We start from the raw sequence: 27,144 nt of genomic DNA, 5'->3' as shown, positions 1-27,144 counted from the left end.
ACGAAAACGAAGACATTTCAGTGTGTTTTTAAGAGGATCTCAAGCCTAGAGGGACTTTTTTTTTCCAGCGATGAGCTTAAAGCCTTTGGAATTCCAGCAGAGCTGTCCTGAACAGAAAGAGAAGCTCTCTGTTCCTGAACGATCATCTGTGCTTTTTTGAGTCCTCTTCGACAAGACCTTCTAAACGGCTGGCGCTTTATAGCAGCTTTCCCCAAACTGTTCTTGGCCCCAACTGTAAACACAATATAAAAGCAATAGAGGCGGAAAAGATAGACAGCAGTGAAAGAGGGTATCTTAAGGAAATATAAGAAACGTTGATACCAGAAAGTTGTCAAAAATTTCTGCAACTAGTACTGTATGTGGTTTTCTCTGGGGATGTAGGTGTACCATGGAGGAGTGTGTATTTATTTATTACATTCACATCCTTCTTTTTTTTCTCTCTCTCATCAAACCCAAAAGCATCCTCTATAAGAGACCTCCCATTCAGGCACGGGCCAGATCCAGACCTGCTTAGCTGTGGAAGGATTTTAAATCAGATGCTGAAATCTGTGGTAGACACAGCAGACTGGAAAGAGGTCTTGTTTCCTTCTAGCACTGGGGTCTCGTCCTTCCTGTTTATTAATAATAATGATGATAATTTAATAATAATAATTTATTGTTATTGAACATATATACACCATGTACACATACAACGAAATTCACAAAGAACACTCAGAGACCAGACCAAAACACATACTCCCCTCATAACAATCTTAAAACCCAGAACCCTGCCTAAGAGCACACAGTAGCCACACAACATACAACTGAAAAGACCAAGTAATAGTAATACGATCTAACAACTCACTGCTGGCGATTCTTAAGTCCCTTGTTAAGTTCAATTACAGCTCTAGGATAAAAACTGTTGCAAAAGCATGTCGTCCGAGTTTTAATTGCTCTGTATCTTCTGCCAGAAGGCATCAGCTCCAAGGGTGGGAAGAATCTCTTAAGAATATTAAATGACTTTCACCTTTAATGCGGAAGGCATTTAATGGAAGATGGAATCTTCCTTGAGATGGGGCTTGCCCGGTCTTGCTTCCTTCCTTTATTCTGTGTGGGATGGCTTCTGACTGTGGTTTGCCAAGCTCTTTCCTAACTCTTGGTGCTTCTGGTTTATCCCTTTGTGGGTGTTTTCTTTCTTAATTGTTTTTAGAGCCGTTGGGAAAGTCAACAGGATGTGTCACAAAGTTCAGCCCAGTCCAACCGGTCCAGAGCAAGTCTCCCGGGCTCTCCTCAGCAAAACGGTTCTACCGATCCAGGTAAAAACATTTCCAAGACACCGATGGTATCTTGCTATAGAATAAGAAGCCCTTTACAAAGGGGCCTTATAGAATCACCATTCCCTGTATCATCTCTCCCGCCCATGAAATGGGATATGTTAGGGAAGCTGTTTGATTTATAAGCCCACCTACCAAGGTCCCGGCTGCTAAAATTGCAGGGCCTATTCAGTGGTGGCACCTCCAAATGAGAAATTCTCTCCTTTGAAGGTTGGTCTGAACTTTGGTCTGCATTTGGTGCCGGGTGAAAAATACCATATTTTTCCGTGTATAAGACATCCCTATTTATAAGACACCCCTATGTATAAGGCCCCTTTTCTAATCCAAAATTAAGAAATCTAAGTGGCAAGTGTAGGTTGAAAGGGATAAAAGTTCTGCAGAATTGCTTTGATCCCTGCTTTCCTCTCCACTTGTTTTTCTCTTCTCAGCTTACTTCTGTGTATAAGATGACCCTCAATTTTTAGTCTAAAGATTTTAGACAAAAGCATAGTCTTATACACAGAAAAATACGGTAATTCATTTCTTAGGATAAGATAGTTGAAGAATCTTGAATATTGTACCATATCATCCTGAAGGCACCAATCTCATCTGATTTGGGGAGCTAAGCAGGGTCAGGCCCGGTGACTAATTAAATGGGAGATGACCAAGGAATACTAGGTATGACTAGGAAGGGATCCGACTTGAAACTTGAATTGCTGCTGAAACTCAGATCCAGCAAAACTGAGCTAAGTAGACTGACTCAGCAGCTTCTTAATTCCTGTAAGGGGTGAGTTTGATACAAGTTCCTTGTAGGGTATAATTATTCGGTGAAGAAATATACATCCCATAAACAAATGAATGAAGCAGTCGGTTCTTTAACAAAACCTGCCCACCCTCTTGGAAAGGGTCAAAAGTGTGCTTCAGTAGCATTGTGAATCTTGACTCTTCAGGAGAACAACAACACTGTGCGTTGCACGGCTTTTTTATTTTCACGTTCGTTTCATTTTTGTTGGCAGGACTGACCAGCCTGGCCGCCTCTTACTTGACTCCTGTGAAGTCCCTCGTGCCTCAGATGCCAAAGCTGCTTAAGTCTCTCTTTCCTGTTAGAGATGACAAGAAGAAGAGCAGGCAGCTGTCTCCTCTTTCACAGCAGGTAAAAGAAAACACAAACACCATGGTTGTTGTGGGTTTTTCAGGCTCTTTGGCCGTGTTCTGAAGGTTGTTCTTCCTAACGTTTGTCCAGTCTCTGTGGCCGGCATCTTCAGAGGACAGGAGTCAGAACTCTGTGCTCTGGTGCAGTTTGTTTGGGAGTTGAGTATTTATAGCTGTGGGATCAGCTTTTGTCCTTTTCAGGTGTTGGGTGATTATGGTGATCAGTGTGTTTTTGTTGTGGGTATACACACGGCCAGAGTCCAAAAAAACCACAACAACCATTAGATCCTGGCCGTGAAAGCCTTCGCGAATACAAACACCATGGTTTATGGGCAGCTGTACTGGAGAGAAAGGATGAGTCGCCACTTAGCTGGCCCTTCCTAACTCTTTGTTTGGCCAAATTATCTTCAGGCCAGAAGCAAATCTGGAGTGAAGGCGAAGTTTCTTGACCCATCTCCTATTCGGTGTTTTTAAAGTGCCCTTCAGGATGAGATTTAAGTTCTCATTGGCAATGAACATTGTTTGTGCTTCTTGTACAGTTGTCAAGCGGGGGTGAGTTTGTGGTTTGGACCAGGATTTGGGTAACCTGAGTTCATATCCCCACGTGGCTATGAAACTCATTCAAGTGATGTAAGCCAGTCACAGTCTCTCAACCAGGTCAACCTCACAGGGTCGCCGGGTGGCAACGTGGGGAGGCGACGAGCCATGTGCAATGACTTGAACTCTTTGGAAGAAAGGCGGGAGATAAATGTAGCATAGTGACACCAACAGTACTGAACTATACAGTAGGACCAGTGTATCCACAGGATCGGTATCCGCAGCTTCACTTAACCTCAGTCTGAAAATATTAAAATTATTAAAAGAAAAAACCCAGGGGTTCACTATTATCCATGGTTTTTGTCACCTGTGTAGGATTTGGAACTGCTCCTCAATGGATACAGGAGTCTGTATATAGATTTCAGTGTAATGAATACCTGCCCAAATTCAGGTTAGTTATGGTGAACGTAAGCCACCAGCCATGGATGACGATAACGTGCTTGATAGACCACCCTGCATTTCCCCCCACCCTTTTATTATGGTTTGTTTCAGTTTGCAAACTATGCATTGAATGTGGATTCGGTTTTCGGTCGAGCTCAACACATTTGGATTGCAGCGCTCCCCCCCCCCCCGGGAAGAAACGTCTTTGTGTCCAAAACCAACCAACCAAACAGACCATTAGAAATGTGGATCCGTCCCCCAATAGGAAATGTTAGAGGTGCTCAGATTACACTAGTGCAAGGAGTTAACCGTGGTGTGATCTGTAGTATTGAATACTGAGCAATTAGATCGTGTATAAATAGTTCAACACGGTGGCATTCAAGGTTGTTCATTGACAGGTTACAGTGAGATCGCTTGGCTGGGGTAAAATGTCACTGTTCCATAAGAAATGTGTATTGATTACAAATCATCCTACTGTTGTTTCCCAGTGACTCAAAGTGAAAGGTTAGATCTAGGAAAGCACTACCTCAGGACAGATTGATATTTCCTTTTCCCACATCTTAATTTTTAAAGCAAGATCACGTTTTTGGAAGGCTTCAGCATTCCTTAGGCCTCGTCTTGAGTATTTGTGTCCAGTTCTGGAGACCACATTTTAAGAAGGACGCCAACAAATTGGAACAAGTTCAGAAGAGGGCAACAAGGGTGATCAGGGGGCTGGAAAATCAAGCCTTATGAGGAAAGACGGAAAGAACCAGGCATGTTTAGCCTTGAGAAAAGAAGGTTGAGGAGAGACAGGATAGCACTTTTCAAGATTTTTTTTAAGAGATCTGTTCTCGATCGTCCCAGAGTGCAGGAAATGCAATAATGGGCTCAAGTTAAAGGAAGCCAGATTTCGGTTGGGTATCGGGAAAAACTTCCTAACTGTTAGAGCAGTATGATGATGGAACCAATTCCCTCGGGAGGTGCTGAGCACTCCAACCCTGGAGCCATTCAAGAAAAACGTGGACCACCTTCTGTCAGATTTGCTTTGATTTGAATTCCTGCCTTGAGTGGGGGGTTGGACCCGATGGCCTTAGAGCCCCCCCTTCCAACTCCATCATGCTATGATTCTATGATTCGAGTACTGCTTTGAAACCAGCTGGGCGCTCCCCACATGTCTTGTTTTCAAAGGACACTCTATCTTTGCTGTTTCTGCTGGACTGCCAGAATTTAGCATAGATATGGGGCGGCCTGCCGTAGGGTAGGGGTGTTCATGGCCTGGGAAGTTGGTCCGGCTCTGATCTAGGCTGAAGTATCCTAAAAAGCTCTGAGGAGCAGCGTGTTAAAAAAAAACCTTATGTTTTTATTCAGCGCGTGTCTTGCCTCAGAGAGAGAGCTCTGCCAGAAAATGACATTTCACATCATCTTTTATTCTATTAAATGTGTAAAGGTTAGCTTTAAAAGCAGCTATTTGAGTCGCATATTAAGTATGTGCAATAACCATTTCATGAGACTGGAGAAGCACAATCAAAGCAGTTTAAAACCCCAGTGCTTCCCACATTAACAAGGACTGTTCCACCAAGTAGTCGAGATTTAGTTCTAAGCTAAATTCCAGAAACGTTAGTGCAACCGCATGAGACTGCAGGAAGATCTTCGGCTCGCAAAACAAAGCCCTCTATGTGAGTGGTAGGTGATTTCTGTAGGGTTCGGGGTGGTGGGAGCATTTTTCAGCTTTGTTGGCAACCAGTGGGGGTGGAGCTAAAGAGGCAGGGGTGTAGCCAAAGACGATAATTAACATTTTAAAGTTTTTTAGACATAATACAGTGGTTATATATATGTTTGCCACCGTGTGTTTTTGTTAACTGAAAAATGTTTAGCTGGAAAAAAAATGAAGTGTTTTTAACTGGAAAGCTACCTTGCAAGCTTCAGAAGTGAAAAACAAAATTAATTGAAAAGTTTGAGTGTGGGTTTCTAGACATGAAGTGGTATTCTCTATGAATAACCAGTTTCTCCTCTCCAAAGGGATTTCCTAAGATGTATGGGTCTCAGCGAACAAACTGGCAAATTAAGGCTATATTTGCTTTCCAATGACTAAGGTAAAGGTAAAGGTTCCCCTTGACAATTTTTGTCCAGTTGTGTTTGACTCTAAGGGGCGGTGCTCATCCCCGTTTCCAAGCCATAGAGCCAGCGTTTTGTCCGAAGACAATCTTCCGTGGTCACATGGCCAGTGCGACTTGGACACGGAACGCTGCTACCTTCCCACCGAGGTGGTCCCTATTTATCTACTTGCATTTGTATGCTTTCAAACCGCTAGGTTGGCAGGATGGGAGCTCACTCCGTCACGTGGATTTGATCTTACGACTGCTGGTCTTCTGACCCTGCAGCACAGGCTTCTGCAGTTTAGCCCGCAGCACCACCACATCCCTATTCCAATGACTAAAGCATACTAAATGCAAGATACAGAGGTGAGAAAAATAACCTGCTAAGTTGATGAGGTACAGTTCATCACTTGGGGAAGTACAATAGGACTGTGGTATCTCTGGGGAAAATTGGTTCAAAGGCCCCTCCCCCGTGGATGTCGAAAAACATGGAAATATCTAACGTTATCCATTGCATCGTCTCTGGCACCCTCAAGTGGCCAGTTCTGGTAAATACACTGTGGTGCCGTTGAGCGATGAAATCGCTTAGCGATGGGGTTTTGGCCATCTCCAGAACGATCGCTTAGCGATGGCCCCTATGGGGAAAAATCGCTTTGCGATGATTGCGGGGAAGCGATCACCGCAAAGCCCCCATTTTTGGCCAGCTGATCGGCGGTTTCAAAACGGCCGCTGGAAAACAAAATGGCCGCCCGCTGTGTTGCCTCGCTTTAGAGGCACCGAAAATGGCTGCCACAATGGAGGATCTTCGCATAAGGTTAGTTTTAAAGCCCATAGGAACGAATTAAACAAGTTTTAATGTGTTTCCGTGGGCTTTTAAAAATCGCTTAGCGATGTTTTTTCCAGAACGGATTAATGTCGCCAAGCGAGGCACCACTGTATAAATGGGTATTTCTGTTTTTTTTTTTTAATTTCGTATTTTCAGCCAACAGATAAGTGAATCAGCAGATATTGTCATTCCGCGAATAGAGGATCTTACTGTACTTTTGCAAGAAATACCACAGGCGTGACTATTAGGAAGAGTAGCTAAATGAACGTTTGTATTTCATGGAAATATGCATCTTGAATACCAATTAGTGGAGACAAAGAACTGGGCAGGGCCTTTGTCCTCGTGCCCCCTTACTTATGGGAGTCCCAGAAGCACTGGCCACATTTTGAAGCGAGAGGCCTAATTAGAAGGACCCCCAATCAGGTCTGGTGGGCTGAAGATTTACTGTTCTACCGGCCTTTCTTTATAAGATTCTCCTTTCCCGATGTGCATCGGCCAGGTGTCTCTGATAGTTTTTTCCCCCACCACCCACATTTGGAGACTCTTCCATTTCCATGAGTTTCCTCGGCCTCCCTCTCAACCCTACGGCTGCCCAGATTCACGGGGTTTATCCTAGGGAAGCTATGGAAATGAGGCATAGATTCATGTCTTAAAAATAGAAGTCCATTTTCCATTTGGCAACACACAAACAACACTAAGTGCCCCATCATAAATTTTACCATTGTGGCTGGAACTGATGTTACCGTAAATCACATTAGTTGAAAAGGCCTGGCGCGAAAGAAAGATTAAAAATGGCATTCGGAGAGACAGGGTATCAATACATCTAAATAGCACTGCTCTTCTGCTGCTTGAATGGAGAGCACTCCGCTTCCCTTGAATCTGGAAGAGAGACGAGAGTGGTCCCCGAGAACAGTAATATTTAGCTTCTGTATTAGCCTCTCTTCATAGAGTCATAGAATTCCAGAGCGGGAGGAGAACCTTTCGGTAGGCTCCTCCTGAAGTAGGAAATCGACCGCAAAAGTGTTCCCAGACAAACATCCAGCTTCTTTAGAAATCTCCAGCGAAGGAGAATCCATCACTGTATCGAACAGTTCTTAATATAAGGACGTTCCTGTGTAGCCTCTTGTCTAGCTTGGACCTCCTTTCTGGCATCCACTGATCTTGTTTCAGCCCTCTTGAACAACATAAAACAAGTTGGTTCAATCTTGCATGAGACAGCCGTTTGCATTTTTGAAGATGGCTATCATATCATCTTGTCACTCTTCTCGTTCCCTACCTGAGCATACTCATCTCTCCCGTTCCTCATAGGGTTTGTTTGCACCCTTTACCATCGTGCTCAACCTCCTCTGTCACCCTTTGTTAATGCTCCAAAGGCTTTATGTTGAACCTGGCTCTTTGGGATATAAGGCATCTCATCAGAACCATAGGACGGGCTCCAGTCCAAATGAATGTACCCCTGTCCTGTACACTTCGGTGGTGCCTAATTTCTTCCCCATTGGTTGGAGGTCTCTCCAATCCCCTGATGTTCCATCCTGAGGAATGCCTCCCTACCATAGCATCCCTCCAGAGGCAGGATCTCATCTATGAATTGTCTGGTCTCATCTCAATCATCCCAGAGTGCAGAACAACATACCAATGGGCTCAAGCTGCAGGAAGCCAGATTTTGTCTGAGTGCTCACTGGAAGGACAGATCCTGGACCAGAGCACACCAGGCCATCCTGTTTTCCACTGCCTCCCGGAGTTGGGTCAAATTCATGTTGCTCGCTTCGATGAGACAGAGTTACCCAAGCCACCGATAGAGGGGCCACCCACCCTCAGGACCTCCGTCTTGTCCGGGATCAGCCTCAGCCCATTTTCCTGCATCCATTGCAGTACAGTCCCCAGGCAGCGCTATTATTACTATTATTATTGCAGTATTTTAGACCACTGGTTCTTAACCTTGGGTTACTTAGGAGTTTTGGACTGCAACTCCCAGAAGCCTTCACCACCAGCTGTCCTGACTGGGGTTTCTGGAAGTTGCAGTTCAAAAGCATCCGAGTAACAAAGGTTAAGAACCACTGTTTTAGACAGAAACGGCTTCACCATTGTTTGTTACTCTTCTAAGAAACTCGGGTAACGGCTTTCTTATAGCCTTTAAAACACCCATTGTGGTTGCAGTTCATTCACGTTCATATTTGATCTTCATTCTTCATAAATATAATTCAGTGGTTTAGGTCTCTGGCTGCAGAGCCAGAAGTTGGGAGTTCGAATCCCCCTCTGTGTGCCTCCTGGGACTAAAGCCATCCTGGGTGTCCTTGGGCCAGCTGCACAGCAATCCCAGGGCAACCTCTGGAGGAAGGAGATGGGAAACCGCTTGTGAGGATTCTGTCCCTGGAAATCCCTGGAAAAGAGTCATCGTAAGTCAGAATTGACCGGGTGGCACAGGATTATTATTAATGTTTATAGGCAATACAAAGAATCGTCTGTGAAATTTGGGCAACTGAGATGAGATGCCTGTTGGGTCAGGTGACGAGTAACAAGGAAGCAGTCACCATGGAAAACAGACGTTGCTTGCAATGACAAGCGAAAACCCATTCCTTCATGGCCAATGCATGGATGCCGAGGAGCATTGGGGGGGACGCAGCAGTGGGGCCCAGCATGAACTATGTGGACAGACCGGGTGCAAGACACTCAGAGGTTGTTGAAATTGGGTCCTCTGAAGCATTAGAGCCAATTTGGTTTCAAAAACCTGTCACTCTCTCTCTTACACACACATACACACACAGAGAAACTTTCTAAATTTGCATTGTGTCAAGAGGGGTACAGAAAGGTGACCCGTAAATGAAGGGAAGTGCTCTGCCCTGCTTTCTTCTTGCTGAGACAGTAAAGAAGCATCAATGGAGAGATGCGTCCAGTTAATTGATTGGAACAATTGACTTAATTGATTGGGAAGAATGGTGATTGGAAAAGAGGGTTTTTGTTGTGTTTTAAAGCAGCTGCCTGCCTGCCACATGCAATTGGTGTTAGGAGCTGCCTCCTAAAGCCAGAGTCGGCAGGGGCCAACAAGGCCATCCAGTCCAACCCCCTGCTCAAGGCAGGAACCCAAATCAAAACAGATCTGATAGATGGTTGTCCAAATTTCTCTTGAAGGCCTCCAGGGTTGGAGGACTCGCCACCTCTTGAAGTAATTGGTTCCATTGTTGTACTGCTCTAACAGTTAGGAAGTTTTCCCTGGTTTTCAACTAAAATCTGGACTTCCTGTCACTTGAGCCCATTGTTGTGCGTCCTGCACTCTGGGCTGATTGAGAACAGATCCTGCTCCTCTTCTGTGCGACAGCCTATCAAGTCTTTAAGAAGCGCGATCCTTTATCCCCATAGCCTTCATTTTTCAAGGCTAAACATGTCCAGTTCTTTCAATCCTTCCAGCTAGGGCTTCGGTTCCAAGCCCTCCTCTGTTCCAGTTTTCCTCTACATCAGTTCACTAGCAGGACTGTTAAAAGCAAATCCACGTATTGTTTTCTAGCTTGCCAAGAATCCTGTGTGCTCGGTGCAAAATCTCATTGTAAAAATTATTTTTGTGCATAGCGCTGGATGCGAAGATGAACAGGGGGGGACTTTCACCTCCAAGTCTATGCACAGTTAGAGGCTCCTTCTGTGAAAGTGATCCCGGCCAGCTTTCTATGGCTTGTTTGTCACCCTCCAGCGTCTAGAGCTGAGAAGTAGCCCCTGAGAGGCTGGCTTCTTTTGACCTCCTGTCTCAAGTTCAGAAACTAATCTGTCGAAAAAGGAAGCGGCTATTAATGAAATCTGCTCTCGTATTCAAGTGCCTTTCTCAGAAGGTACATAAAATAACTGAAAGAACTTCCTGCTCTCTAATTAGTCGGATTGAATTAATTTGGCATAATAGGATTCTTCTTGTAACCAGCGGATTGGCTTCCGCTGAAATCTGCTTCGTGCACCGAAAAGAGGGCTTTCCGGTTAAGCTGTTTATGCGCTGCTTTAAATGGAGAGAAAGCACATTTTGCCCAATAGGACATCTCGGGCTGTTTAAGAACAGCAGTGTGTGAATGGTGAGTTTGATTTATTCCTTTATCTGAGTTAGCTCTGCTGGACCTGCAAAGCAAGCAAAGAAAAAAAGGGGGGGAAGCCAACCGGACACACATAATAACCCAACGGGAGCAGAGATTAGAAAGGTGCATATGGAGCCTGTTGTAAATGAGAAGACATGTAACGAAACCAAGAGAAATAAATTAATGGCAACCTATTTGGTCCAGTTCACTGATTTAAGATGTAGAATCACAGAATCATGAAGTTGGAAGGGGCCTTTAAGACCATCGAGTCCAACCTCTGCTCGATGCAGGAATATAAATCAAAGCAGACCTGACAGAGGGTTGCCCACACTGGAGGTCATCGCTTCCATTGTCGTACTGCTCTAACAGTTAGGAAGCTTTTCCTGATATTCAACGAAAATCTGGCTTCCTTTCCCTTGAGCCCATTGTTGCACATCCTGCACTCTGGGATGATGGAGAACAGATTCTGCCCCTCTTCTGGATGACATCCTTTCAAATATTTGAAAAGTGCTATCCTGTCACCCCTCAGTCTTTTCTCAAGGCTAAACATGTCCAGTTATTTTATGGTAGCAAAAAGGAATTTCCGCCTTCAGTCTCTGCCCCTCCCTGTGGCTGTGTACAGTGGTGCCTCACAAGACGAGCGCTCTATTTAACGACGAATCCGCATTACAAGGTTTTTGCGATCGCAAAACAACGTTTTGAATGGGGGAATTTCACTGCACAATGATCGGTTCCCTGTTTCGGGAACCGATTTTCGCTTCCCGACGATCAAAACAGCTGATCGTCGGGTTTTCAAAATGGCGGCCGGGTGCTCAAAATGGCTCCCCGCTGTGTTTAGGAGCCATTCTTTGATGCACAGGCATCCTATGGAGGATCTTTGCTGGACGGTGAGTTCTTAGCCGATTGGAACACATTAACCAGGTCTTAATGCGTTTCAGTGGCTTTTTTATTTTTGCTTTATGACGTTTTGGTTCTACAGCGATTTCGCTGGAACGAATTAACGTCATAATACGAGGCACCACTGTACTCTCAAGTGCCAATATTTTTCAAGCCACCTGGGTTTTGAATTTATTTATTTTTTTGAATTCCACTCTGTGTCATACCAAAGATTTGTTTTTATACTTGCCACCTGGCAAGGCTGTTCTCTTACCCATCTGTTTGCTGTCAACAGTAAAGTTATTTTACTGGCACTTTTGATAATTGGTATTTTGACTCTTTCTCTCTCTCTTTTTTTTTTTAAAGAATGGCTTGCAAAGGGTGGGAGGCAATTCTTGAGATATTTATCATCCTTTCAGAAAGGGGAGGCCCTTTGGACGGCTGTGAAAGAAATGATTTCAATCCAAATAGTTCTGTTTCCTCTGTAGTCCTGAAAAATGTCAGGTGGTGGACGGGAGAGATGAGTATTGAAAAATGTGGGGTGCTGAGGGTGGGAAGAAGGAGAGGCAGAGGTGGCCGCTATTATTTTTATTTATTTTATTTATTTTTTAATATAATTTATATTTCTACCCACTGGGGACCCAACAGAAAAAATATATATTAAACAAACATAGTTTCAAAATACGATATAGATATCAAAAACGAGTTAAACTGGTATTAAGATTAAAAATAATTTTAAAACGTTTTAAAATCTGTAAGTTAAAAACCAGTATTCCTGAGATAACTTACTGCTTAAAAGTCTGCTTCTTTTAAGCCCTGCTACTGTTCACAGAATCATAGAAAAGTGAAGTTGGAAGGGGCCTACAAGGCCATCCAGTCCAACCCCTTGCTCAGGGCAGGAATACAATCAAAGCGTATCTGCCAGGTGATGATCTAAGTATTTCTTGAATGCCTCCAGCATTAGAGCGCTCGCCACCTCCCAAGGTCATCGGTTCCATTGTTGTACTGCTCTAACAGTTAGGAAGTTTTTCCTGATATTCAACCGAAATCTAGCTTTCTTTAACTTGAGCCCATTTTTGCATGTCCTGCACTCTGGGATAATTGAGAACAGAGCCTGCCCCTCCTCTGTAGGACAGCCTTTCAAATAATTTGAATTTCTGCATCATTGCAAAATTTGGGGCATCTCCCTTCTCTGCTTACCCGGATCCAGCATTAACATATGCTGTCCCGGGCTGTCCTTGCATAAAACATAGCTCTATCCTTCTGTGTGTACCTTGGTTTCTTTACATTTTATGGCACTTTTTAAATCGAAGGACCCAGAATAAGAGTCAGATTCCTTAAATGCCTTGTTTCTGTTGAATTTGTGTCTATTTTAATTGTTATAAGATCCTCCCTTTTTTAAGTTGTGAAAGAATTTTGGAGAGTGTAAACCATTCCTTAGATTTATTTAGGAGGGGGGAAAAGGTATGGGAGGCAAGCCCTACAAATATCAGCCAGAATCCTCTTGCGTAGTTATGCCAGCATAATGCAAATGCCCTACCTTTTGGAGGTGAATGGCCTGAAGTGTTTTTTTTTTTTTTTTAAACCCACTGTAGACATTATCCACTGCATCAAAAATCATATTAGGTCTCTGTGGGTATTTTTTTTTAAACTTCAGCCAATTAGCCTCCCAAAATTATTCTGTTTCTTTATGCTAGCATAACCATGTGATTATCAGGAAGAATTTGGTGACAGCTGGAGGAATCGTTGTATTGAAAGATGCAGGATGTAGGCAGGGGTTGATTTCAGACTTGCTTCATTTACAGATCCTTCCACGTTCTGTGGACTGGATGTATATCTGCTGTCAATTCTCCGTTTTCTGAGTAGTGTGTACTTTGATCTTCCAAGGGCTAATACTTTTCTTCCTTCCAGCCTGTCCCACGGATTATGGTCCAGTCCGCCAGCGTTGATGCCAGCGCTGCAAAACTGAAGCAGGTAAGCCACCAAAACACTGTGCAAATCAGAATAACACAGCAGCTACTTCTTTATTAGCTGTATTATCATTATTCTTTTACGGGAATACAGAATCTCTAGTTGGGGTCAGTAGAAGGGTTCCATTCACACAAACGGCCAACAGGTTTATAGGAGTTTGACGTGCCAGCTGACCCAGAGGTTTGGAAGTGAGGGTTCAAGGAAGCCGATTCTAAAAGGGTCTTCTAGCAATTCATGTGCTGGACCTGCACTACAGTATCCATAGGGGGGTGCTCTCAGTTTCTCTTCTCATAAGACACAGATGTCACTAATAATACTGCTGGGGGAGCCTGGGAATTGTACTCATAGTAGTCAATTGCAGTCATAGAATCATGGAGTTGGAGGGGACCTCTATGGCCATTGAGTCCAATGCCCTGCTCAAGGCAGGAATCTCAAGTCAAAGCAGATCTTACAGAGGGTGGTCCAGCTGACTCTTGAATGCCTCCAGCGCTGGAGTCCAAAAAAGCAAATCTTCCTTTCCCTTTTACTAAGGCTTTGCATGTCATCTTTCTTTAATAGCAAGCCTACAATCTGTTTCCAGAATTGTGGGTGTTGTTGTTTAGTCATTAACTTGTGTCTGACTCTTCGTGACCCCATGGACCAGAGCATGCCAGGCCCTTCCACCGCCTCCCGGAGTTGGGTCAAAGTCATGTTGGTCGCTTCGATGACACTGTCCATCCATCTCATCCTCTGTCGTCCCCTTCTCCTCTTGCCTTCACTCTTTCCCAACACCATGGTGTTTTCCAAGGAGTCTTCTCTTCTCATGAGATGGCGAAAGTACTGGAGCCTCAGCTTCTGGATCTGTCCTTCCTGTTCTCCTTGCAGTCCAGGGGACTCTCAAGAGTCTCCTCCAGCACCACAATTCAAAGGCATCCATTCTTTGGTGGTCAGCTTTCTTTATGGTCCAACTCTCACTTCCATACATCGCTGCTGGAAAAAGAATTGTGGGCAGTGTCCAGTTCATTGATTGGAATGGTAGCTTAATGGTTCCTTTTTCTTTCACACCACACAGGAGAGCTCCCAAATGGAATATCAACCTCTAAAAGTGTCCCTTTGGGTCATTTACCTCGGTGTCTGTTGCAACCTTGGCTCGTGAGCAGTGCCTGGTGGAGGCAGCCTCGTGTCACAGCGCACCATAAAGGACAGGGCTGTGACCTTCTTTTCTGATCCCCTTTGCGGGCTAATGTGGGGCTTAAAAATGCACCCCGATTCTGCCCAGAGAGCAACCCGTGCCCATCCAATTCAATTTATGCCCCCGCGTCTGTTCCAGCCTTTACTTTTGCAGGGCCAGTTTATTGAAAAGCCAAAATGGCTACAACTTTTTTTTCTGGTTTTGGGCTGACGGGCGTGACATTTGGAGGACGGATAAGACTCTGCAGAGGGGAGCCGATCCGCAGATGTCAGACATCTGGCTTCAGAGATTTTCATACTAGGCCCTTTTCAAGTTCACTCAAAACGATAGTGAGTGAGAGACGAATTTATTGCCCCACCCAATTCAACATGTATTCCAGGCACAACTTAATCAGGAAATAGCCTTTGTTTCACTCCAGAAGCAAATCTGTGATTTCCCGTTCCCTTCTTCTGGGACTGTGCAGCTTGCCCAAGGCTAACCAGGCTGGCTTTTCTCCCAGGAGGCATCCAGTGGGGAAATCAAACTCCCAACCTCTGGCTCTGGAGCCAGAGACCTAACCCATTGAGCTATCCAATATCCTACATCTGAGAATAAGAGTTTTCCTGACAGTACTCCCATTTTAAAGCTCATCTCTCTGTAGAGACCAGCTCTGTGTTGGGGTTAGCTTCTGGAGCTGTCTGTATTACTGTCCTCTTCCAGGGACCAGAAAAAGGTCTTAGTTCTTATGGAACCTGGATTTCAGCACCAAAAGCCCTGCTTTCCATCAAATTGTCATAGGTTGTGGGGTGGGGTGAGAAGCCAATATTCTTGCCAGTGCTTCTGAAATCATAGAATCATGGCATTGGGAGAGGCCTATAAAGCCAAGTGTGAAGGCAAGAGGAGAAGGGGACGACCGAGGATGAGATGGTTGGACAGGGTCATCGAAGCCACCAACATGGAAATTGACCCAACTCCGGGAGGCAGTGGAAGACAGGAGGGCCTGGTGTGCCCTGGTCCATGGGGTCACGAAGAGTCAGACACAACTAAACGACTAAACAGCAACATAAAGCCATAGGGTCCAACCCCCTGCTCAAGACAAAAGATCCAAGTCAAACCAGATCGGTCAGAGGTTTGTCCATGATGTAGAGAAGGGAGTTCCCTATGTATTCACCATCCCTCCCTTTTTTGCAAAAGAGGTGTTTGTGGAATTTAAATACACATCTGCAGTGCCCAGGTCAGAAAAAAAAAAACTATGGATCTTGGAAGGTGCCATTAAATCTCCAAGTGTTTCTGTTAGCATCTCTGGAAATGGGACCAGAATTTGGAAGTGGAGGTTGTGCAACTGTGGGACCCTTGACTTGGAAACGGTGATTTATCTCTCCTGTGAATGAAGCCAAATAACTAGGGGAGATGTATAAATCTTGTGTGTTTCCCCCATTCACATAAATTGCACCTTTCAAACAGCTAAGCGCCTGTTCCTGTAATATAAATAATCTTTCAGTAAATAACGCAGGGCATCTTTCTTGTGTGGTGTAGATTTATTTATTAATCCTGGAGGGCTTTCTGTAAGTAAATGCCTCTTAGCCCTGCTACCTCCACAGAGTCCTCTTAATGCGTTCATATTTAAGCAAACCATAAACTCATTGAGGGTTGTTACTCCCACAGCTGGAAATCTTAATCTGTTAAAATTTCAGTTACAAAGACCCAGACGTCTAGTTTCGTTTAGATTTAGTGGGTAAAGCTTTTAATTCATTAAGTTAAATATTTATTTTAAAGGGAAACCTAGGAGAAAAGAAACGTGTTGCCTTGGTAGAGACGCTTGGAGGCCCCTTCCCCTAATGATGTCTTCTTGTTTCTCCCTTCCATTTGACTCTTTTTGGAGTATTGCATTGGCTTCCTCCACTGGCACTTTCTAAACGCCTTGACTGCTGATCCTACAGTTCGGTTATTGACTGGAGATGTGACAATTTGTGGTCTTGGGCCTCAGAAAAGTGACCGATTGGGAAATGCTGCCTTAAATCAGAGATCTCACTACAGTGGTGAAAGGACTCACTTAACGATTGCCCCGCTCTACAATGAAATCGCTTGATGATTAGGTTTTGCAATATTTCGCTTTACAACGTTTTCGCTCTACAGCGATTTCGCTGGAACAAATTAACGTTGTTAAGCGAGGCATCACTGTGCCTGCTCAGTTATGCTTGGCCGATGGTGTGTGCCTCTCTCTCCAACTCTCGCCTCCCGCCCCACACAACATTGGGGGTGGTTCGCTCCCCCTTGAAACACGGTCTGGATTTGGGGGGAAAATGGATGAAGAATATCTCTATGCCAGTTAGAGGACACTCATCCAGTGTTGATATTGAAGTGCAGCAGTAAATGGCTGCAATGATCAGTTGCTAAATCAAGGACAGAAGACCCTTAAACAAGAATATTTTGAGTGTCTCTTAGAAGAGGCAAAATAATTTCTGAATAGCTGAACAATATGCCTCCCCCACCCACTTAAGAGTGAACAAGTAGGGTTAAACATGAAATCTGGTATCATCACGCAAAGAGATAAATGCTCTTCTGTCCTTTGTGTTAGCGTGGCTCTGCTTGTAGAAGCTGAACTTCTTTGTGGATGTTGATGCCACAATGAGCTCTTCTCGTGACTGAACCTCTCAAGTGCTTCTCCCTTGCCGTCTGTTGTTGTTAAATCTTATTCCTTGCACAGTTCACTCGTCCTGATGTGCCTAATTTCTCCGTTCTAGAATGGTAGTATTTTCTGTGGCTGCCGCTTCTTGCTAAACCCTGTGGGCCACTGATAGGTGTAACGGCCACTGATAGGGGAAATCCAGGAGGAGTCCAGGAAAAAAAAAGAATTTTTGAATAGCACCAGTACCAGGGGCACCTACTAAAAAGGTGCTATTAGATCATGGCTAAATAGAGCTTCCTTCTCCTAAGACCGTTCTACGTTTTAGCTCTGGGTGAGGGATGATAAAATGGTATGGGTAGGACATCTCATAGCGCAGGACACCCAACCATGGGCTCAAAGTTACAGGAAGCCAGATTTCGACTGAATGTCAGGAAAAACTTCCTAACTGTTAGAGCAGTACAACAACGGAATTGATGACCTCGAGAGGTGGTGAGCGCTCCAGTGTTGGAGGCAGTTCAAGAGAAACTTAAGACAGCCATCCGCCAGATCTGCTTTGAGTTGGATTCCTGCCTTGAGCAGGGGGTTGGACTTGATGGCCTTTTAAGGCCCTTCCAACTTCATGATTCTCTGGTTCTGTGACATCCCCTCATGTCCTGCACTGGTGCTGTCCAAACCAGTCCTTGAACCACAGTTGGGCATGGTGTCCACCAGTAGTTGAACTCATTGATTCCTGCTGCCATGTTTTTTACGTTGGAGAAGGTCACCCTGGCTTCTCCTGACCTGCAGGGGTGTGTGTCCCTTTCTGTTCCCAGGCCGCCCCAGGGGACGGGCGCAAAGAACCTTTCGAGGTGGCCGCGCACTCGACCGAGCTGGAGAAGAACCCGGAAAGGTCTACCAAGGTGCCTTTGCAACAACCCTCCGTGGACGCTCAAACTCAGGACTCCCAAGAGGGGCCACCGAGCCCCTTGAGCGAAGCCTCCAGCGGCTACTTCTCCCACAGCGTTTCCACGGCGACCCTTTCGGAAGCACTTGCTCAGGCGAACGAGGCGACCCTTCAAGGGGTGGGTGGCCAGGCACCCGCCACAAACGAGGCTCCCCAGCCTCCCGCCGCTGCCCTGCAGGGGTCTACGATGGACGCCCCCCTAAAATCGTGCCCGGTTTTACCTTCAGACTCTTCTCTCCCCAGAGGGGATCCGGTTAGCCCTAGCCTTAAACTTGATCCAACGAGAACTAAGGACGGTGATCAAGTGAGCAGCGACAGCCACTTAGGGTCAAAGCCTGTTCGTTCTTCTGCCCCTCCAGCTGAAGACCAAGGAGCTACCTCTCCAGCTGCAGAGGGCACAGGTGGCCCTTCTACCTCTCCGTCAAGGCAGAAAGAGTTGAGGGAAAGACTGACACCTTCACAGCCGCCTTTGGCTTCGCCCAGTGGGAGTCCCCCTCGGGCAGGAAAGCCAGCCTCCATCGGTGAGACGGGACCTTCCAGAGCCCCAGTTCTTTCCGACCTCTCCCCGCCACCCAGCGGCACAGTCTCGCCATTCAAAATCCAAAGAGTCAGGACGTCCGAGCTACGCTCCTTCTCCAGCATGTTGGGAGGAGAACCGGGAGCCTCCTTGAGTTCCGAAGACGAGAAAAGCCGTCGGAATTCACAAGGGCCCAACCCGGACAACGGCAGCGAAGCTGGCCCCGAGGAAAAACCCGGCACGGCGTCGGACTCTGAAGAAACCAACGAAGTCCCGGACTGGCTGAAGGAGGGCGAATACGTGACCATCGGGACCAGTAAGAGCGGGACCGTGAGATACGTTGGCCCCACGGACTTCCAGGAAGGGACCTGGGTCGGAGTTGAGTTGGATTTGCCGTCAGGTAACTGGGCAAAACGTTCTTCATGTTGGGTTGAGCTGTGTGGCGTTGAGCCAGCAGATGTTGTGCAGACTGGGGGATTATAGGACTTTTCTTGCAAAATAGTAGCTTTCTCAGGTGATGAATGAAACAGATAGGGGTGACTCTTGAAGTTTCTCTATATTTGGCCTTCTCCTTTGACACCCTCATAGGATTCCTGGGAGGAAGCGGCAGTTAATGTCAATCAATCCAGTAGCAGCCAATAGTTCCCTCTCTACCTCAGAGTTCTTTTCCCCACTGTTTTTCCCAGTCACAGTTAGTAATTAGTGTTCTGTCCATGTGTTCAGAGTTATGGAGTCAGAAGTGAATAGTTAGAGTGAAATGATCTGTCAACAATGCAACCAGTTAGTTAGTTAATAATGAAGCAAATTAAGCAGTTAAACTCAGTAAAACTTGTTTTTATATAAGAAGAACTGTGAGTAAACAGAAATATTTTATTCTTTCTAATTTGCTAGAGTCTGTGAGTGAATGTATTGAAACAAATGCCAGTTGAGTTAAACTAACAAATAAGGAGCAGTCTATTAAAGGAGACTAAAGTTCAAATCTGTTTTCTAGGTTCCTGCCCAATCCATTTTATTTCCTGCATAATAAGAGCAAGTTTATTATTATTTTTAATTGAGGCCAATTTCCTCACACCAACCATGCCAGACCCACCAAAAGCATGTGCATCTGTGAAACAGGGGCTAGGTTCCTGTTGCTTAAAGACAGAGTAGAAGGGATATCACAGGTGTTTTCCCATCATGCTCCACCAATGCTTCGCTTTGCACCATTGATTGTGTGACCCAGTGGTGTCAAACTGTGGCCCTCCAGATGTTCTTGGCCTTCAACTCCCAGAAATCCTGGCCAGCAGAGGTGGTGGTGAAGGCTTCTGGGAGTTGAAGTCCAAGAACATCTGGAGGGCCACAGTTCGACACCACTGGTGTGACCAGTCTTGGAAGCAGCGTGAGAATAGGCATATACCTCAAAGAGCCTAGTGGGTGGAGACTGGCCCCTGACGGGACTGCCCTTCTGCTTGGCTTTTAGGGAACAGGATATTAACCACCACCAATTAATTAATGCGGTAAACCTTGGCAAAGACTTATTAAAGAAAGTTAGGGTATGCTTTGAAGGTTTCCAGGCAATGAATCTGTTTTCTGGCCAGGTCCTGTCCCAATCCTTTTTCCATTTTGGAAAGCAGCCACTTTCACATTTTAGATTCGGGAGGAAGGAGAAGATAAGTCAAGGGATAGCTGCACATTGTGTGGATCTGTCTTCAGCGCAGGACAGTTCCTCGGCAAGTCTGGAGGCCTGGGCTTTGACCGGTCCATCCTGTACCTGGTGGCTCTCCTGAAATGAGGGAGCAGGGTGAACATTGGCCAGTTGTGTTCTTGTGACCAGCTTCAGCTGGGTTGTGAGGAAAGACCCACAATTCATAGGGCATTTGATGAACACGGCATCAAAATCTCCGTGGTGTGATGGCAGCAACAGATTTTTTTTATCATTTAGGTTCAGCAGTCTAAAAATCTATTTTGCTGTGCCACGATGTGTTTTTAGACCACAATGAGCATCCTAACCTTTTTGAATATCCTCTCAGTTCCAAACACTTTCTTTCTCACTTAGCTTCCTGTTCGGAAAGAAAGCTCCCAGCTGGCCCTGGGGCCGGAACAGGAAGCTTGGGCAGAGCTAGGCCTAGCTAAGCCTCAGTGCATTACAAATTTAGGCCCATCTCCCAGGCGAGCCACATTTAGGTGTCTGTAAAGTGTCTTGTCTGTCAGGTAGGACTTCCAGAATAGAGAATTACGAAATTTCTAGTCCAAAAATTCCAGGTCTCCCTACTGGGGCAGTCTATCTGAACCCCTGGAGATCGGGCGCTAATTAAGAGTTGACATGCCTGGGCTAGATGAACCAACGAATCTGGTTCAGGAAGAGGCAGCTTTCTGTATTGCTGGGATTTCCCACTTTTAATCTGATTTTTGGGCAGACCATCTGATCTTGGCTGATCCAGACAGAGGTTGATGAATTTATTTTCATGGCTCCCGTTTATTTTAATTTTTTAAAATAAAAATCTCCTTTCCCCTTGAAGGTAAGAACGACGGTTCCATCGGAGGAAAGCAATACTTCAAGTGCAATCCAGGTTATGGGCTCCTGGTGAAGCCGAGCAGAGTCAAAAGGGCGACCGGACCAGCGAGGCGCCGGAGCGCGGGGATGAGACTGCAAGGAGGAGCAGCGCCAGAGCTCCAGAGGAGCGGCCCGCTGCCGGGCTCCACCTCCAGCCTCACGTCTTTGACGGCCCTTGCCAAAACGGAAGGCGGGGCAGCCTTACGACCCGAAAAGACCCCTAAGAATACCGAGGACCGTAAGTCGTGGGCGAACTGATTGGATGATGGGACCTCTCGGAGCGGGCCTTTCTTGGGAGCAGCCTTACTTTGCACAGCCGAACTGTCGGGGGATGAGGCGCAGCCAGCCGGCACCCTGCGGACCCCTAACCCCGTAGCAGAATCTATGCATTTGTGTTCTCCGCTAGAAGCCTCTGTAGACCTTCTGTCCTTGTTAGGAGGGAGTCGCACGTTGAGACTCCCGATGCAGACAGAGATCCTTTTGTACGAGTGTGTCCAGCTGATTTCTCCCAGTTCACCAGGGTTGTGTGTCGTCCATGGAAGGACCTTCCCAACATGGACTGCCTCCATTTCCAACTCCAGCCGAAAGGGCTGACCACGAGCGATGGTCCGACCCAGCTTTGGCTCATCTTACAAGTAACAGCCTACTACGAACAGGGTCTGTTTCTAATCTGTCTCTAATCTTTTAACTCCTCCGTTTGACATCAATGGGAAGCTATTGTGTCTTGCTGTCCTGGAATGAGCTAGGCCTTTTGAATGCCTAAGGTGTTTGTTTGGGTTGGTGTTCCTTTTAAATGCATCCTTAATTTAAATGTCCTTCCTCTAGCTGGTAACGGTATTTAAATGTGTGCTTTGTTTGCTATTTAAAAACGAAAAATGGCAAACAAAACAAGAAGAGAAAGTCGATTTCTCTCCCCTTTAGCATTGTTTGAGGGGGCCAGAATGCCCTCCGGTGCTACCCTCCTTATAAAAGCCCGTTCTGAACGGTTGATCCGACGTTGCTTAAAGTAACCGTAAAGTAGGCGGTACCTAGGGTGGTGTTACCCGATGGAGTGATGGGACTAGGACTCTGGAGACCCGGGTTCGAATCCCTGCTCAGCCGTGGAAGCTCACTGGGGAAGTAGCATTGGCAAAACTACTCTTCAAAGGTCTCACGTATCTTGGAAGCCCTCTCACAGTTTGCCATACGTTGGTTCCAACTGGAGGGCACGTGACTAACTAACCTTAAAGTGCAAAAGGGGAAAGCAGAGCCCAATAGGGGGGTTGGGGGAAAATCCTTCTTTGTGGTCCGGATTTTAACCTGTTTGTAAAGTAGATGCGGTTTTTGCCCCCCCCCCCGAACCCCTCAGTGCTATGGTATTTATTTGTTATTTATTTATTTCTGTATTATAACATGATCATAATAGCAAATCCCTTGCGACTTACAATCATGTCCTTGCCCGCCTTGACCCAAAGGGGCAAACCAACCCTGTCCAGAGCAAACGAGGGTCTTTTGATGCGCCTTCCTGCAGAGCCCCCCCCCAGCCTGCTCAGCTGGTCTCCTGCTGCTCGACCCCCCCCCCCAGTCCAGCTGCCTTCTACAGGAGGACTCGGATGCATTGCCATTTCACCGAAATTTATTACACTAATATGCAAGGGCCTGTTTGCCTGTGTTCGTAATTTCCCGTGCCTCCCATTTAGCCCACCGCTGTACCTCTGATGTGGCCCAGCTACTTCACTGTCCTCCTGGAGCCCACAGGATCAACCCCGATCAACGCCGTGGGGGGCAACCCATTTTTAAGTGCAGGCCGTGGTCGAAGAAGCTCATGGCATTTGTGCTGTCCCCCCCCCAGGCCGAAAGAGGCTGGAGATTTCGACCAACTGTGTGTTACTTGAACTCTTTCAGTAGCTTTTCAAAAATATTGCAGAATTGACCGGCGGACCTGCCCTCTCTTCGTGGTCTCCTTTGTTGGGCTGAGGGGCCATCACGTGCCTTAACCATCCCACTCAGAGGGCTGAAGGCCAAAAACAAAACTGTGGGAGTCACTGCCTGCTTTCTTTGTGCTGGTCAGTGTAGCTGAACTGGGTTGGGTCGATCGGGCCCTGACTCACGAGAAGTCTGTGCTCTGGCGAAGAAGTTTCTCCTGCCAGTCTGTGCGTATGTGCCATTCGGGGTGTGTGTGTTTGTGTGTTTGTTTAATATTTGATTCCAAATTCTTCATTCTGGGGGGTCCATCTGCCAGACCCACACCAAAATTACGCTCGCCCGGGACGAGGCCAGGCTGAACGGCCTTGGGGCCTAGGATAAGGCCGAGCTGTGGCCTACACTCCCATAAGAGAAGCTGCCGCTTGGCCTTTCTCCAGGCGAGCACAATTGAGGTGCGGGTCTGGCAGGTGGAGCTCCCCAGAATGGAGAATTCTGGGATTTAGAGTCCGAAAGAGGAGCCCGTGTCGACCTGCCACCGTGCAGAAGGAACATCCGGTTTAAAGAAGCAGACTCATTTGGAGTCATGCACAACCACCCTATGGAAATTGCCAGAGGGAGGGTAGTCGGTGGAAGATGAAAGGTCTCCGCCTGAGCCTTACCAGACCCCTGCCATGTAGTGCAAAATACACTGGAGTGTAGGGGGGGGGGGCGGTTTACTCTCCCCTCTTTTTCTACCCAGTTCCCCACTCCCAAGAGATTCTGGGGGATGAAAAGCACAGTTTTAGGAACAGAGTAATTTCTCCCCTGTTTCCGGGGCCCCTTTCACAAGAGCCAAGCCGGCGTGCACCCCAGAGCAACTCCTTCTGCCTTGACTGCAGCAGGCTGGGCAGCCGCGTTTTACAGTGACGATCAAGGGAGGGGCATCCATTTGTGGGTCCCCCTAAGACGGAGAACTGAAGGATCCTACACACACACACACACGCCTGCAGAATTAATTTGTTGCTTATTCATGACATGGCCAACCCTTGTTGGTTGTGGTGATGGCTGGTTCAGAACTTGGCTTATTGACGTCCTGCTGGGATGGATGAGCGTTAATATAGCTGTGGTTCGGTGACGGTTCTGCTCGTTAAATGGGAAGGTCCGGGATCCCCATGGGAGAGCCTGCATGGCAATCGGAGGAGCAGCTTTGTAGGCCCGGCGCCCTCCTCTCAACTGTTATTACGTAGAGTGGCGGGTGAAACACATGAGTGGCAAGCCCTTCCTCCTCACGGCAGTAGGTCAGCGCAGCCTGGCAGCCTTGATTGCTAGCAGCCAGCTTGCGTGCATCACCAGCCCCTAAATGATCATCTAAAACGATTTCGCCAGCCCCTTACATTTGGGGCGGTTCATGTTCCTAATGCACAAGGATTTTTGCAAGAATTTCCCACGGATGTTACTGCAAAGGAGAGGGGCCAGCCGCTGTGCAGGAAGTGGGTGGCTGCCTTTAGGCCCCAATCCAGAGAGCCCTCCTTTATATAGCCATGTATTTTTGTCCCCACATGTCACCTCACAAATAGGTGTGGGGTTGTTTTTTTGCCCTTGTATTTTATTCAAAGAAAATGGAGACATTCTTATGTGCTTTTTCTAGACGGTGAGCAGCATATTTACAATAAGGTCCCTACTTACCCGTTTCTCTCCTCCCCGTTGATTGCTGACGAGAGATTCCTAGCTCTGTCCTTCAACAGAGACGTAGAGATGCTCCTGTGTGGAGCAGTAACTACCTGTTTGGTTTCTTGACAAGAACCAACCTTATTTCATCCAGCCCCATTCCCTTCAGTGGCGACAACTCTCTCAATCCAACACCTGGTTTTGCCCCTTCGATCTTCCCGTGGTAGATGCTGCACACACTCTCAGGGCCACTGGTATTCTAACGCTACGCTCTTTGGCGAATACCCTTTTGCGTCAGTCACCAACTCCATAAAAGAAGCCACTGCCTTGTTTGCAGAACCTGTGTTGGGCAGTTGAGGATCAGGCCTTGTGGAGGCCACTAATCCACAGGGCCACCAAAGCTAGAAGCATCTTGGTGGCACATCATGGTGTCGTAATGCTTGTATCCACTTGAGAGTAGACCTGTTGAACCAACGGTTGAGTAGTAAGTCAACACTTAGGTAAAACTTATTGAACCAGTGGGTGTAATTTGGACCAGCAAGATTCTGCCCTTCTTTGTGTTGCCTTGGAAGAAAATTGCTCTGGGCAGGTAGGGGGGGGACTACAGCTGAGTGCCCCCCCTGCCTGGGCAGCCTTTACTGTGTGGAGCCATTTTAACGGAGCTTCGATTAAGAGGCTGTGATGTTCGGTTGGCTCCCGCAGTGAAACTCACGCTCACATGGCACGTTTGGATGTGGTAGGACTGTTTAAATGATAAAGCCAAGGTGGCCATTTTAGTAGCAGAAAGCATGACGGTCGTCTTCTGAAGTTCATCTTGGCCGCCGTTCGTCTGTTTTTCAGAGAGGCAAACATGTGGGGCTCTTTCAACAAAACCATAACCAAAGCGAGTACCGGTCTCTGATGTCCTGTGATGCCCAGCTCACACTAAGAGTGTAATAAAATTGATAACAATAATAATAACCTTAGAACCGCAGAACTGGAAGGGAATCGTATGGATCAAGTCCAGCCCGAACGCCCATATATGTGCCGGTCTTAAAGGTACCACAATACTTCCGTTGTTGGTGTTGGCATGGTGCGTGGTGATTGGAGTGTTGGGCCAGGCGGAGGGACACTGGGCTGAGCCACTAGTGAGTTTTGAGCGATGCAAACACACAATCCCGTTGCTTAGCCTATAGATGTTGAAGAGATGGAATGAGTGGAGGAAGCTGGGTTCTCTAAAGGAGAAGGCAATACTGTATACCGCCCTGAGTCCTTTTAAGGAGAAAGGCGGGATAAAAAAATATTTAAAATAAATAAATAAATAATAGTAAGAAATACGGGAGCCACCCGGAGAGTGTGTGCAGGATACAAGCGGGAATGAATGGATGAATGGAATAAATGCAGTAAAATATATTAAAGATTAGTTGATCGGTTCTACCTCCTCTTCAAAAGATTTCCTTCTACTCCAGCGTTTGTGAACTTGGATTATGCGACTTAAACTTCAGTGCAATTCTGTCTTAAAAGATCACAAGGAAGAAAAAAAAAGTGCGACTTTTTTACGATTGCCTAACAGAGGCTTAGAAGGAGAAGTGGGTTTGCAGCAAGAGTAAAGCACTTGCTACACCAGATTGGCGGGGATGGGGGTTGAATGATCCTTGCCTAGCCTCCTCCCCCCATGGCTTGAAAAGTAAAAGTAAAAAATTAGACAGCACAAACTTCAACACATTCCCCAAAACCAGGCGGCAGCAATGGCTTTTCTCCCATTTGGTTTGCTGCCGTACGTCGTGGCACCTTCGAAAGATCTCCAGTTCCCATTGCAAGAGAGAGAGAGAGAGATAAAGCTGAGAGGGTAGTAAGAGTTTCCTTTTTAGACAACAACTCCATAATTCTACAACTGGCGCTGGGTGTGATGTTCTAGGAGTAGCCATTGGGGGGAAAAAAGAAACCACCACCTTTTTTTTGCTCAGTTGCTGCATCTGAGACGAATACCGAATACTGCCATTCTGTTTGCATTGTGCTTGGCCGGTAGTTCATAGTGAAGTACAGTGGTGCCTCGCTTAATGATTGCCCCACATCACAACGAATCCGCTTCATGATGATGTTTTTGCGATCGCTTTTGCAATCGCAAAATGATGGTCTAAATAGGGTTTTTTCGCTTTGCGATGATTGGTTCCCTGATTCGGGAACTGATTCTTCGCAAAACAGTGTTTTTTAACAGCTGATCGGTGGTTTCAAAATGGTCGCCAGGTAATTAAAATGGCTCCCTGCTGTGTTTAGGGACGGATTCCTCGCTATACAGGCAGCGAAAATAGCCGCCGTATGGAGGATCTTCGCTGGACGGTGAGTTTTTAGCCCACTGGAACACATTGAATGGTTTTCAATGCGTTTCAATTGGCTTTTTATTTTCGCTTTACAATGTTTCCGCTTAACAGCGATTTTCCTGGAACGGATTATCGCCGTTAAGCGAGGCACCACTGTACAAGAACCAGATGCAGATAAATCTCAGCACTCCTTTAAGGGTGGGAGTCAAAAACAAGGCCTTTTCAAACCCCACCCCACCCTCTGTCTCTCTCTCTCTTTTTTGCTAAGGGAGAACAAGCAATTACCGGCACACCAGCA

General features: G+C 46.4%; 1 protein-coding gene across 6 annotated transcripts in view; it reads left to right on the top strand.

Annotated features, from left to right (window-relative positions):
• KIF13B (kinesin family member 13B) overlaps positions 1 to 22,388 on the top strand; it is a 205,950-nt gene extending 183,562 nt beyond the window's left edge. For all 6 annotated transcript variants that reach the window (XM_078381692.1, XM_072986485.2, XM_072986508.2 and 3 more), the window contains 5 exons: positions 1,190 to 1,295; positions 2,309 to 2,445; positions 13,163 to 13,225; positions 17,814 to 18,861; positions 20,960 to 22,388. In XM_078381692.1, coding sequence (XP_078237818.1) covers positions 1,190 to 1,295; positions 2,309 to 2,445; positions 13,163 to 13,225; positions 17,814 to 18,861; positions 20,960 to 21,252 — 1,647 coding nt within the window. In that variant the 3' untranslated portion in view covers positions 21,253 to 22,388. The remainder of the gene's footprint in view (positions 1 to 1,189; positions 1,296 to 2,308; positions 2,446 to 13,162; positions 13,226 to 17,813; positions 18,862 to 20,959) is intronic.
• Positions 22,389 to 27,144: the final 4,756 nt, after the last annotated feature.

Source organism: Pogona vitticeps, chromosome 1 (genome assembly GCF_051106095.1).
Source record: "Pogona vitticeps strain Pit_001003342236 chromosome 1, PviZW2.1, whole genome shotgun sequence".
In the NCBI taxonomy this organism is placed as follows: Eukaryota; Metazoa; Chordata; class Lepidosauria; order Squamata; family Agamidae; genus Pogona; species Pogona vitticeps.
Note: the sequence above shows the minus strand (reverse complement) of the source record. Positions and strands in the feature narration are given on the sequence as shown.